Source organism: Tachysurus vachellii, chromosome 8 (assembly GCF_030014155.1).
Source record: "Tachysurus vachellii isolate PV-2020 chromosome 8, HZAU_Pvac_v1, whole genome shotgun sequence".
Classification (NCBI taxonomy): Eukaryota; Metazoa; Chordata; class Actinopteri; order Siluriformes; family Bagridae; genus Tachysurus; species Tachysurus vachellii.
In genome coordinates, this window is record NC_083467.1 from 5,651,734 (window position 1) to 5,664,038 (window position 12,305).

Here is a 12,305-nt window from a genome sequence, read left to right on the forward strand (position 1 = left end):
TACCAGTGATATTTCACCATTATTACCAGAATTGATAGCACAAAATTAATGCAAACAATCCATTCAATACTAAATAAAAATAACATTTATTGATTTGGTGAGTCTTGTGAATATTAGTTTATTAATGACTGCATCATGCATAAAATTTTGGTGTCCACTTTTGCCATTTAATAATACCATAACTTTTGTCTTACTATGTAGTCATATAATATATAATATAAAACTCTTCTTTTAAATTCTCACTGAGGGCTAAAACCCCTAAAGATGTGACTTTCAGTACACAGAAAAGTACCATATAAATGTAACAAATTATTATTAATTATGTAAACTGTAATAAAATAACATTTAATTTATAATCATGACATATAAAAACATGTTTCTGAGTGACACCTGAAAAGGAAACTGAGTTGGATTAAGTATATTTCTATTTAAGCCTGCTTGGGGTTAAACCCCATTTGTCACATTTACTGGAGATTTCCATCTTTTCACCACTACAGAAAGATGTGATACAACTTCAAATGCAGCTCAGAAAAAAATGTAATAAATAAGCAGAAACCAAAATGGATTAAAATTGTACATTTTATTTATTTTTTTTCATTTGGAGAGAATCCTTTGGCTGGCAGGAATGGGCCCACTCCTTGCCACTAAAAAAAAGAGAAGGAAATTTGTTTAATTTTCCATCTATGAAGTACCACCACCATTTGTGAAACAGAGCAGATTAATAACAGATCATTGTAGCCAAAAATAAATAAATAAAAATTAACAAGATAAAGTAACTTAATAATGCATGCAATAATTGATAAAGCAGAAGAACAGAGGAATACATACCATACTGGACAGGGCTCCCAGTCAACCAACATTTCTGCTTTGCCCTGTCAAGAAATTAAAAAGCATTAAAACACATAAATTCAATTCTTAGCATAAGGCTATTATGATTGGTTATAGGCACTGAGTTTCATTGATACAAAGGGTCATTGTTGATATTTACAGTATCTGATAATGAATTTTTCAGCACAAGCTCCTTCCTAATCTGTAATTCAAGAAGACTAAACACATAAAAATGATCTATCTAACAATTATGGTATGTTTAGTATGTATTGCCAACACACAAGGAGGTTTCTAAATATTATATTACACTCTGCATACTGTCTACACTATGCATTTCTTGTATGACTGTCTAACCTTTCTCACTCTCTTACAACACTCCTGATGGGGAAAGTCTCTAAGCGAGCGTGATAGGAGCAATCTGTGAACATCAAAAACATGTTTCACACATTTCTTAGATTAGGAACAAAATAAACAACTAAGAAGACTTAAGTAGTGACCAGACTTACAAGGATGACAAGTGATGTTTATCTTTAATCAAAAGTTGAACCAACTTGTACCCTATAACCAAATTATTCTCAGTTCAAATGTGGTATTCTTTCTGGGATAACAATACCTGTAACGACGGGAAACAGAGCGGACCCAAACGCAGGATAGCATAAATCAAAATAGGGTTTAATAACTGAAAACATGAAACAAGACGCAGACTAGACAGGACAAATCACAGTAGATGCCGCCCTGCACGAAGCAACGCGGCACAGTTAAATACAAGAAGACAATGACACAATAAGGATCAGGTGTGATGACAGGGAGGAGAAGACGAAGGCGGGGCAGACACGTGACGAGAAACATAAACAGATGCACGTGGCCAGAGTCCGGGCAGAGTCCTTACAGAGCCCCCCCCAAGGCGCGGCTCCCGACGCGCCAATCCGTCCAGGCAGTCCCGACGGGCCCGGGAGGGGGGAGCAAGGCACACGGCGAGGCAGGTGGGGGTAGCAAGGCACACGGCGAGGCAGGTGGGGGGAGCAAGGCACACGGCGAGGCAGGTGGGGGGAGCAAGGCACACGGCGAGGCAGGTGGGGGGAGCAAGGCACACGGCGAGGCAGGTGGGGGGAGCAAGGCACACGGCGAGGCAGGTGGGGGGAGCAAGGCACACGGCGAGGCAGGTGGGGGGAGCAAGGCACACGGCGAGGCAGATGGGGGGAGCAAGGCACACGGCGAGGCAGGTGGGGGGAGCAAGGCACACGGCGAGGCAGGTGGGGGGAGCAAGGCACACGGCGAGGCAGGTGGGGGGAGCAAGGCACACGGCGGCGCAGCCAGAGAGGGCCGAGCGAAGTCCACAGCCGAGCTGAAGGGCCGAGCGACGTCCACAGCCGAGCTGAAGGGCCGAGCGACGTCCACAGCCGAGCTGAAGGGCCGAGCGACGTCCACAGCCGAGCTGAAGGGCCGAGTGACGTCCACAGCCGAGCTGAAGGGCCGAGCGACGTCCACAGCAGAGCTGAAGGGCCGAGCACAACCCCAGACGCACCCCGGCCAGATCCACCCCCAAAGTCCAGGAAAGGGAGGGCGGGAGGGAAAAAAAAATAAATCCTCCACAAAACAGGGAAGTCCAAAAACAGGAAAAAACACAGGCCTGCGACACCCCCGCGGACAGGAAGTGGGGCGACGTCCTCCACGGAAACCAAAAGTGAAGCGACGCCCCCCACCGGAAAGTGCGGGGCGATGTCACAGGACACTGAAAAAACAAAACAAACCTTGGGCTGGCGACATGGCCCGCAACCAGGAAGTGAGGCGGCGCCCCCCGCGAAAAAACCAAAAGCGACCCCTCACCGAAAAAATGCGGACCCACGTCGCCAAACGCGCCAAGTCCAGAGGGGAAAAAAAAAAAAAAAACACAAACACGAAAAAAGTACTCCCAGTCAGCCGGTCCAAGTAGCTGCTATCCCGCTGGGTCCTCATGTGGCGGCATCTTCTGTAACGATGGGAAACAGAGCGGACCCAAACGCAGGATAGCATAAATCAAAATAGGGTTTAATAACTGAAAACATGAAACAAGATGCAGACTAGACAGGACAAATCACAGTAGATGCCGCCCTGCATGAAGCAACGCGGCACAGTTAAATACAAGAAGACAATGACACAATAAGGATCAGGTGTGATGACAGGGAGGAGCAGACGAAGGCGGGGCAGACACGTGACGAGAAACATAAACAGATGCACGTGGCCAGAGTCCGGGCAGAGTCCTTACAATACCTCTGCTGAGCCACAGATCACAATTGAGAATACTCTACTGCTGCTTCTTCTACTACTTGGCAATGCATTTTGGTCAAATTAGACACCTGAAGCCAGTTGGATTTTATAGTTTGTCTGTTAGGACCAATTATCTGTTGTAAGTAGTTAAAAAACCCAATAGAAATAGAGCAAGTAACCAAGGGTAAAATAGCAATGTCAACACACTGATGGAAGCATCAATCATTGCATTTACATGCACTTACTCTTTTGTGGCTTTTTCCTCTCTGGCATATGTCTTAGTCCACCTGTGGGATAGAAGATTACAGTCCAGTCATATATCCACTCAGAAAAAAATAAAAATAAAAATGGACAAAAATGCACTTTGTAATGTCTTTTCAACATCAATGTGTCCCTGGTGCATCTAGATACCCCCAAAATATGAGAACAGAACATCCTCTCTCTTTCAGTAAATGTGTTCACACAATATTAAATTTGGCTCCACATTATATACATCATGTGCAGGCTTATTAGAATAGTAACCAGTAGGCTTCTAGATTGCTCCATCTAAAATGGCTTTTTTTCAGACAGACAAGGAACTGAGGGTCTGAATAAAAGGGCCAATTTAAGATAAATAAGGATTTTTTTGTAACTGTGGACATGCAAAGCTATTCTAGTGGAGTTTCAGAATAAAACTAGATTTGTAAAGTTTGTCGCAACAAAATGTTGTCTTTGACGGTGCAAGTATTCGCAAAGGCCGGTGCTTTTTGGAGGCGAGTGGACATAAGGGACAGTGTTACTTTTGGAAGCAAGTAGACAGAAAGCTAGGGTGCCAAAACATTTGGAGGTAAGTGGAGACGAGCATGTGACGTCATCCAAATACTCTTAAGGAAGTTCCCCTCATTGTTCTGAGTGTTTTGATATGTCACATGTCCATGTAAAAAGTTTTTTGATTTTGCATATATTGGGGGCGGGGCTGCAGCACAACCGAAAGGCCAGTCGGTACACCAATTTAAAAGTTTGTTCAGAGTTTGTTCAGAGTATCTTTATAGTTCAAAAGCTTGTCGAGTTATAAACCTCCAAAGTTTATAATGGGAGTCTATGGGAAAAAAGGAAGTACCGGTACTCGGATCGCTAAGAAAAGTCATAGCAACAAACTTCAGACCAGCATCTACAACATATCTGAATTTGGTTCATGTGGCTTGAAAGCCCTAGGAGGAGTTACTCTTGATAAATTTTTGTCTAAGGAAAACAGAATGTTGGCTTCTACAAAGCCAACATAAATATAGAACTGGGAATAAGCATAAGAGGTCCCCTTTAAATTCTATTTAATTGATTCAATTCCTTATGAGAATCTGCTTGACAAATGAGCTATGTTAATAGAGATATCAGATCCACCAATAATTACCCTACAAACATTATTTACATACCTGACTTTTTCTTTTTGGGACTTGTGACTGTGCCCCTGGCTGACCCTGTGAAGACAGCTGTGGGTTTGGAGAAAGAAAATTACTCATATACCAAATAAAGCTTTAACTTATTATTTAAAATACTAGATCACAATAACACACAAGTGCGGCATGTGGTGTGGTTAGCATGAAATGTGCTCATCAAATTTCATGACAATCCAATTGATTTTAAGATTTGTTGCCTTCAAACGCTCATGGACAAACACTGACATCCTTTGACCCCACTGACAAGAAAGACCTAAGGATGCACTGAATTTTAGACTCTCTCTTATGTGTGCTCTGTAAGCACTTCTAAAACTGTGTTTCAATTGGTGCCATGAGTTTGCTTTGCTTTTAGAAATAACTATACATACAGTATAGTACGCACAAAAAAAATGACCAAAATCAAATGTATGCTTAATTTGTGAGGCCTGATGGGAGGGGGGGTATTTTTACAGTTGGATACTTTCATATTCTAGCATCTCTGGCTGGTTTCTCTAACGTTGCCTACACTAGCTTTAAGGGCGTAACAACAATGCCCCTCACGTACGTGATTCTCAGAATAAATGCAAAGTTTGACCATCATATAATTATAGTTTATCATTTCAGTGTGTTTTAGGTCATGTAAGGTTCAACATTAAAACAATTTTAAACCATTCGAGCACACATTAATTTAATGGTTCATTCTTTCCAAATAGAGCTATTCAAGTTATCTGGTGAATTTTTTTGTGAATTTCTATCACAATATATGGTGCAGAAAAACAAAATTTTTACATTTTAAATTTTTCAAATATCATGGGGCCATGATTTGTTCCAACAGCACTAGTACAGATAGATCCATCATCTGTCTAATAATATAATATCAGATGGACTTTTCTTGGAGATTATTCATGGAAATGAGAAACTTGAAAGTTTTACTTTAGTATCAAGCAGCAAAAATGTTTTAGCGTGACATGTTAGAGTTAATTTCCCTACTTGACATCATGCGTCCTGCAATGTGACTATTTCACATGCATACATTGCAATGTTGATGCTGAAAATATATATCATGTAGCCCTAACCTGCATAAAGCTCTATGGGGAAAAACAAAACAAAAAAAACACTGGAAGTCAAGTAATGTTAAAGTAACCCATGGGTCAAACACTTCAAGGCTTTACAAATATAAATTGTAACTTTTTAAATCTGTCATAATTACCTTGACCCTCCGAAGTGCTCGTCTGCTCCATCCTCCCCTCTGTAGTGCTTGTCTGCTCCATCCTCCCCTCTGTAGTGCTCATCTGCTCCATCCTCCCCTCTGTAGTGCTCATCTGCTCCATCCTCCCCTCTGTAGTGCTTGTCTGCTCCATCCTCCCCTCTGTAGTGCTCATCTGCTCCATTTCCCCCTCTGTAGTGCTCGTCTGCTCCATCTCCCCCTCTGTAGTGCTCGTCTGCTCCATCTCCCCCTCTGTAGTGCTCGTCTGCTCCATCTCCCCCTCTGTAGTGCTCGTCTGCTCCACCCGCGTGGTCCTCACCACCTCACGGTTGCTTGTGTTCTCCAATGGGTCACAGGGTGTGAGGTGCAGCGTAATCAGCTGATCATCATCGATATCCTTGGTCCAACCTGTGCAAGTTAAACAAGTGTTGTGTTTCACTCACATTTATAATGTTAACCATGAACTTGAACTGTACATATTTTAAGTGTTAATCTGTTTGAATCATATAGTCAAATTTTTCATAACCATATTTGTGGGCACTTTAGATTCCAGGGAAATTATTGATAGTCTACTGGATGTATTATACATCTGCAAATCTATATTTAATTGATTTTCTGTGACTAAAACAAATACATCTTTTAGTCAGGAAAAAAACAGAGTGCTCATAATATGTATTCAAAAAATGACACCAAGTGTAATGTTTGTTTGCAGACTGAGTCTGTATTTAGTTCAGACTAGACTGTGTCGTGCACTAAAAAACTTTGGGCTTTATGCCTCCAAGTTAGTAGTAGTGTGTGTGGTGTATCCAGCCAACATTCGATGGTTTCCTTTTTCTTTGTGCTATTTCCGTTAATGTTCCATCTGCATCGTGAGCTCTACAGTCAGCACTACATTGAGATTTATTACAATTTGATTCATTGAATCAGTGACCAAAACAGACCTTAGCAGATATCATAGATCTAATTAGTACATGTCCCTACAAAAATTGCTTTGGTCAGCGAGCCTAAACATTAAAAATATTGTTGTAAACAAGGAAGGAAATATGGCTCCTAGAAAAACCATCTCAAACATAATAATTCCATAGTAGTATGTTTAAACCCAATATTGTTTAAAGTAACAAATGTAAAATTAAACAATCTTAAACACTTGCTTACAATCATAGAACATGTGTTGGATATATAAAAATTGAAACCTCTCCCAAGTTTCTACTGTCAAGGAGGTTAGGAGTGAAATTGACTGAATTTAAGGTTTTTTTGTTTTTTTTAGGGTTGAGCCATTCCTTTATGATTTAAACACTGACAAAATCTTTTGTGTACTTAAAAAAAAAAGTTGTGAAAATACAGTGCATGCATCTCACCATCACAAATTTTTTCATATATTGGGCCTATCCTCTGAAGGTAGTCCTGGGCACAGGTGGAGAGTGTGCAGCGAGGAGTTAATATTTCACACTTATTTTCTTTTTTTTTGTTTTCCTTTCCAAGGAGCAGAACTGGCTTGTATCCAATGGCATGGAGTTTCTCAAGCTGCAATGAAATGACAACATTGTGAATTTGCTGTTTAAAGTAATAGAAAAACAACAGCAAAAATAACTAAGAATATTAATTATTGAGAAAATATAACATTATTAATGACAGCATCCAGGTTAATGCTATTTAGGATATTTAACTTAATGGTGAGTTTTGCTTTTGTATACCAAGTATGTGCAAACAGGAAAAGCTCATACAGTTGAAGCAAAAATAAACTCTTCTGTTTAGAAAAAGAGCTAAAAGATGAATCTCACACCATGAAGGTAAAAGAGAACTTTTTGCAACATTAGTAGCTTGGGTTTAGCACCTACATTGAAAGGATTGTGTAACCACTGTGCAATTGGATAGTGACAATTTATAGATTAAAAAAATATAATCAAAGGTTCTGCCTTTATTTTTTATGACCAAATGGGTGAATGCTGCACATACATTTACACTTGACATGTGTACATTGTAAAATGCTTTAATGAATGTAGTAGTATGAATGCAGTTCATTTGTTATTTCTCGTTCACTTGATAAGAAAGTTTGATTATTATATTGCACCTGTGATTCTGTTATAATGCATGCCTGTATTTGTTATGAACTCAGAATTGCATTGAAAAACGCATATTTAAAGTGCAAACTATGAGTATGCAATTTTACATCAATAAGTAATGAAATAAAAGTAAAGCACTAATAAATCCTGTAACTGGTACGTTGTGTGTTAGCTGGGAAGGATTTGCATGCACGTGATGTTCATTCTATTTATCAGCAGCAGTTTCCATGTTTCATTAATGGTTCATTGAAGTATTGTATGGTTCATTGAAGTACCATTGGAACTGTAGCCCTAAAATTAAACATTATTTTGTAATATTATTTTGTATATTTTTAAATTACTCTGGTGGCTCATGCAAACTTACCAACTTTATTGTATTACCAAAAACTAGTTTGGGACTGCCATTTAATAGCCTTACATTATAAACCTATTATTCATCAGTATTAGTCATATTTGTACAATTTATGTGTATAAATTGTATTTATGTGTATGTTAATAAAGTGGGATAGTACTTGTGTGTGTAAATTTGCAAATATATATATATATATATATATATATATATATATATATATATATATATATATAGTCAGGCCCCCGGATACGGTGGGAAGGAAACAGACCCGTAGGCAGGATAGCTTCAAATGAAAGGGGTTTAATACACAAGGGAAACAAACAGACGTCCACACAACACAGGGAACTAACGTAAATACACTAATGAATCCGCGCTGCCATAGGCAACGCGGCTCACATAAATACACACACAGACAATCACAGAATGGGCAACAGGTGAGGAGGCAGGGAAGAGCAGACGAAGGCGGGGCAGACACGTGACAATAATAAAAACATTCGCACGTGTCCAAAGGTCCGCGCTTATCCCTGACATATATATATATATATATATATACACACACACACACACACACACACACACACACACACACACACACACATATATATATATATATATATATATATATATATATATATATATATATATATATATATATATATATATATATATATATACTGCCACAGTATTTCACAGTGTTTGTGTGTATACAGTATATTATATATAATATAAACAAGCAAATTTATTTCACACACACACACACACACACACACACACACACACATAGTCATGATTCAATGACCAAAGGAAAATGAGGGTCCCCTGGTGAAACCACTGTCCTAGATGACAGTTTAACATCATGTAAGAAATTGCACCTACCATGATTATGGCTTCATCCTTGATGGATCCACTGGTGTGGTTCTTCTTACGACCAAACACCCATTCCTCTCGCTTGTCATCAAACCTCTGAAGCTTCTTCTTGAGGTGCTGCTTCAGAGGCTGCTCCTTTTGACAATGGCAACATATTTTCTGTGCACAAAATAAAATGCCCTGACAAAATGGACAAATCTTTTTTGTAGACCCCCCTGGCATTATAGCAAGCAACTGGACAGACAGACTGACAGACAGAGACAGATAACAGACAAGTAGACAAAAGACAGAAAGAGAGGAAAGACTGAGAAATAGAGAAATTGAGATAGAGAACAGATAGATATTGAAGAGATGGATAGGAGAGAGAGATAGATAGATAGATAGATAGATAGATAGATAGATAGATAGATAGATAGATAGATAGATAGATAGATAGATAGAGAGGTTGGCTCTTAAAAGTGCCTTTGGTTTTTGGGAATGAGGTGATTATATAGGGTGAAGGTGAAGTTAGACGGGATCTGCAGGGAGAACAGAAAAAGTTCATTATGTAGTGAAGGCTAGACATGTTGAAAAAATGTTTAAAATGTGACAAATTATCCTTAAAATACTTAATAAACCAATAAAATTCACGTTTTTCCCATTTTCTGTATGACTGCACAAAAGGCGCGTGGTTTTTTTCTTCTTTTTTTTACTGTTAATATGGAAACCGTCGGTCGGCCTTTAATTCTTTGCTCTAACATGTAAACCATGTGAGTCTAATGGCAAAGAAAAACAGCAATTATAACATTTAAACAAATTTGATCATTACATTCAAGTCTCGTGGCTTACCTGGGAAGTGGGTTGAGCGCAATGAAGGAGAATTCGCGGCCTGCAGAAATCAACCAATCGCAAAGCGGGCTGGCTCCGTCTCCATAGCAGCCGTCTCCGCTGAGGCTCACGGGTAATGCGGGCGTCCACTAATTAATTTAATTTATTTTTTATATTATTTTAATTGACTTAATAATCACAGTTAATCCCCCGTTCTCACAATAGAAGGAGAATAAAATAATACGGATGGTCATGACATCGTATTGTTGAATTATCAAGCACACTTTCGTGTTTATGTGTTGAAAGAAAGATGAGGATGTCATTAAAAGAGAATCGGCGGTGGGTCAACAGGTAGTTTTAGCTGACGTCTTCAACACAGTAAAAGTAGACCATAGCACAAAGCAATAATAACAAGGATAAAAATCTCCTGGTTAAATGTTGAGTAATGTAGTGGCTTAGTGGTTAGCACGGTGGCTTAGTGGTTAGCACGTTTGCCTCACACCTCCAGGGTCGGGGTTCGATTCCCGCCTCCACCTTGTGTGTGTGGAGTTTGCATGTTCTCCCCGTGCCTCGGGGGTTTCCTCCGGGTACTCCGGTTTCCTCCCCCGGTCCAAAGACATGAATGGTAGGTTGATTGGCATCTCTGGAAAATTGTCCCTAGTGTGTGATTGCGTGAGTGAATGAGTGTGTGTGTGTACCCTGCGATGGGTTGGCACTCCATCCAGGGTGTATCCTGCCTTGATGCCCAATGACGCCTGAGATAGGCACAGGCTCCCCGTGACCTGAGGTAGTTCGGATAAGCGGTAGAAGATGAATGAATGAATGAACAAATGAGCAAAAACAATGCTTCCGAGTGGCAGAAAAAAACGTGGTGCAGACACGAAAGATGCTTCCTATTGAAATACATTAGATCGAAAGTCGTGCTGAGGGACACGAAAAAAGTTTCCTATTGAAATACATTAGATCGAAAGTCATGCTGAGGGACACGAAAAAAAGGGGAAATTCGTGTCCACGAACACGATTTGAATAGATTACATTTCGTGTCCTGTGACACGAACTGCCGTGAGACTGGGTTGCTAGGTTAGACACTAGAGAAGGAGAGAAGGACTTGTACAGGTTAGCTAGGCAGAGGGATCGAGATGGGAAGGATGTGCAGCAAGTTAGAATTATTAAGGATAGAGATGGAAGGGTGCTCACAAGTGAGGAGAGTGTACAGAGGAGATGGAAGGAATACTTTGAGGAGCTGATGAATGAGGAAAAGCAGAGGGAAAAAAGAGTAGAAGGGGTGAACTCTGTGGAACAGGAAGTAGATAAGATTAGAAAGGATGAAGTCAGGAAGGCTTTGAAGAGGATGAAAAGTAGAAAGGCAGTTGGTCCTGACGACATCCCGGTAGAGGTCTGGAAGTGTCTAGGAGAGGCAGCAGTGGAATTTTTAACTAGTTTGTTCAACACCGTTTTAGAAAGTGAGAGGATGCCTGAGGAATGGAGAAGGAGTGTGTTAGTGCCGATCTTTAAGAATAAGGGTGACGTGCAGAGTTGCAGCAACTATAGGGGGATAAAGTTGATGAGCCATACAATGAAGTTGTGGGAAAGAGTAGTGGAAGCTAGGTTAAGGAAGGTGGTGGAAATTTGTGAGCAGCAGTATGGCTTCATGCCCAGAAAGAGCACAACAGATGCTATTTTTGCTCTGAGAATGTTGATGGAGAAGTATAGGGATGGTCAGAGGGAGTTGCACTGTGTGTTTGTAGACTTAGAGAAAGCGTATGACAGGGTGCCAAGAGAAGAGCTGTGGTACTGTATGAGGAAGTCAGGAGTAGCAGAGAAGTATGTCAGAGTGGTGCAGGACATGTATGAGAGGAGCAGGACAGTGGTGAGGTGTGCTGTAGGTCAGACAGAGGAGTTCACAGTGGAGGTGGGACTGCATCAGGGATCGGCTCTGAGCCCCTTCCTGTTTGCTATAGTGATGGACCAGTTGTCAGAGGAGGTCAGACAGGAGTCTCCTTGGACGATGATGTTTGCAGATGACATTGTGATCTGTAGTGAGAGCAGGGAGCAGGTGGAGGAAAACCTGGAGAGGTGGAGGTTTGCGCTGGAGAGAAGAGGAATGAAAGTCAGTCGTAGTAAGACTGAGTACATGTGTGTGAATGAAAGGGATGGAAGTGGAACAGTAAGGTTACAGGGTGAAGAGGTGAAGAAGGTACAGGAGTTTAAGTACTTGGGGTCAACAGTCCAGAGTAATGGAGAGAGTGGGAAAGAAGTAAAGAAGCGAGTGCAGGCAGGTTGGAGTGGGTGGAGAAAGGTGTCAGGAGTTCTGTGTGATAGGAAAATATCAGCAAGAATCAAGGGGAAGGTGTATAGGACAGTGGTGAGACCGGCCATGCTGCATGCTGTAAGAGACAGGAGTCGGAGCTAGAGGTAGCCGAACTGAAGATGTTGAGGTTCTCTTTGGGAGTGACAAGATTGGACATGATTAGGAATGAGTACATCAGAGGGACAGCCCATGTTGGACGTTTGGGGGACAA

General features: G+C 40.8%; 1 protein-coding gene across 2 annotated transcripts; it reads right to left on the reverse strand.

Moving 5' to 3' along the window:
* Positions 1–565: 565 nt before the first annotated feature.
* LOC132850598 (involucrin-like) lies at positions 566–9,336 on the reverse strand. Of its 2 annotated transcripts, XM_060877241.1 has the most exons (7): positions 8,986–9,336; positions 7,053–7,218; positions 5,698–6,102; positions 4,485–4,541; positions 3,321–3,362; positions 829–872; positions 566–644 (listed from the first exon to the last, which is right to left on the reverse strand). In XM_060877241.1, exons 1-6 carry the CDS (start codon positions 9,196–9,198, stop codon positions 850–852), a joined length of 906 nt encoding a protein of 301 aa, XP_060733224.1. In that variant the 5' UTR covers positions 9,199–9,336; the 3' UTR covers positions 566–644; positions 829–849. The 2 variants fall into 2 exon arrangements, 1 of the variants encoding a protein (XP_060733224.1); XR_009648986.1 differs by lacking the exons at positions 566–644; positions 829–872 and adding an exon at positions 1,225–1,441 and having other exon boundaries at positions 3,079–3,362.
* Between the last annotated feature and the right edge of the window lie 2,969 nt (positions 9,337–12,305).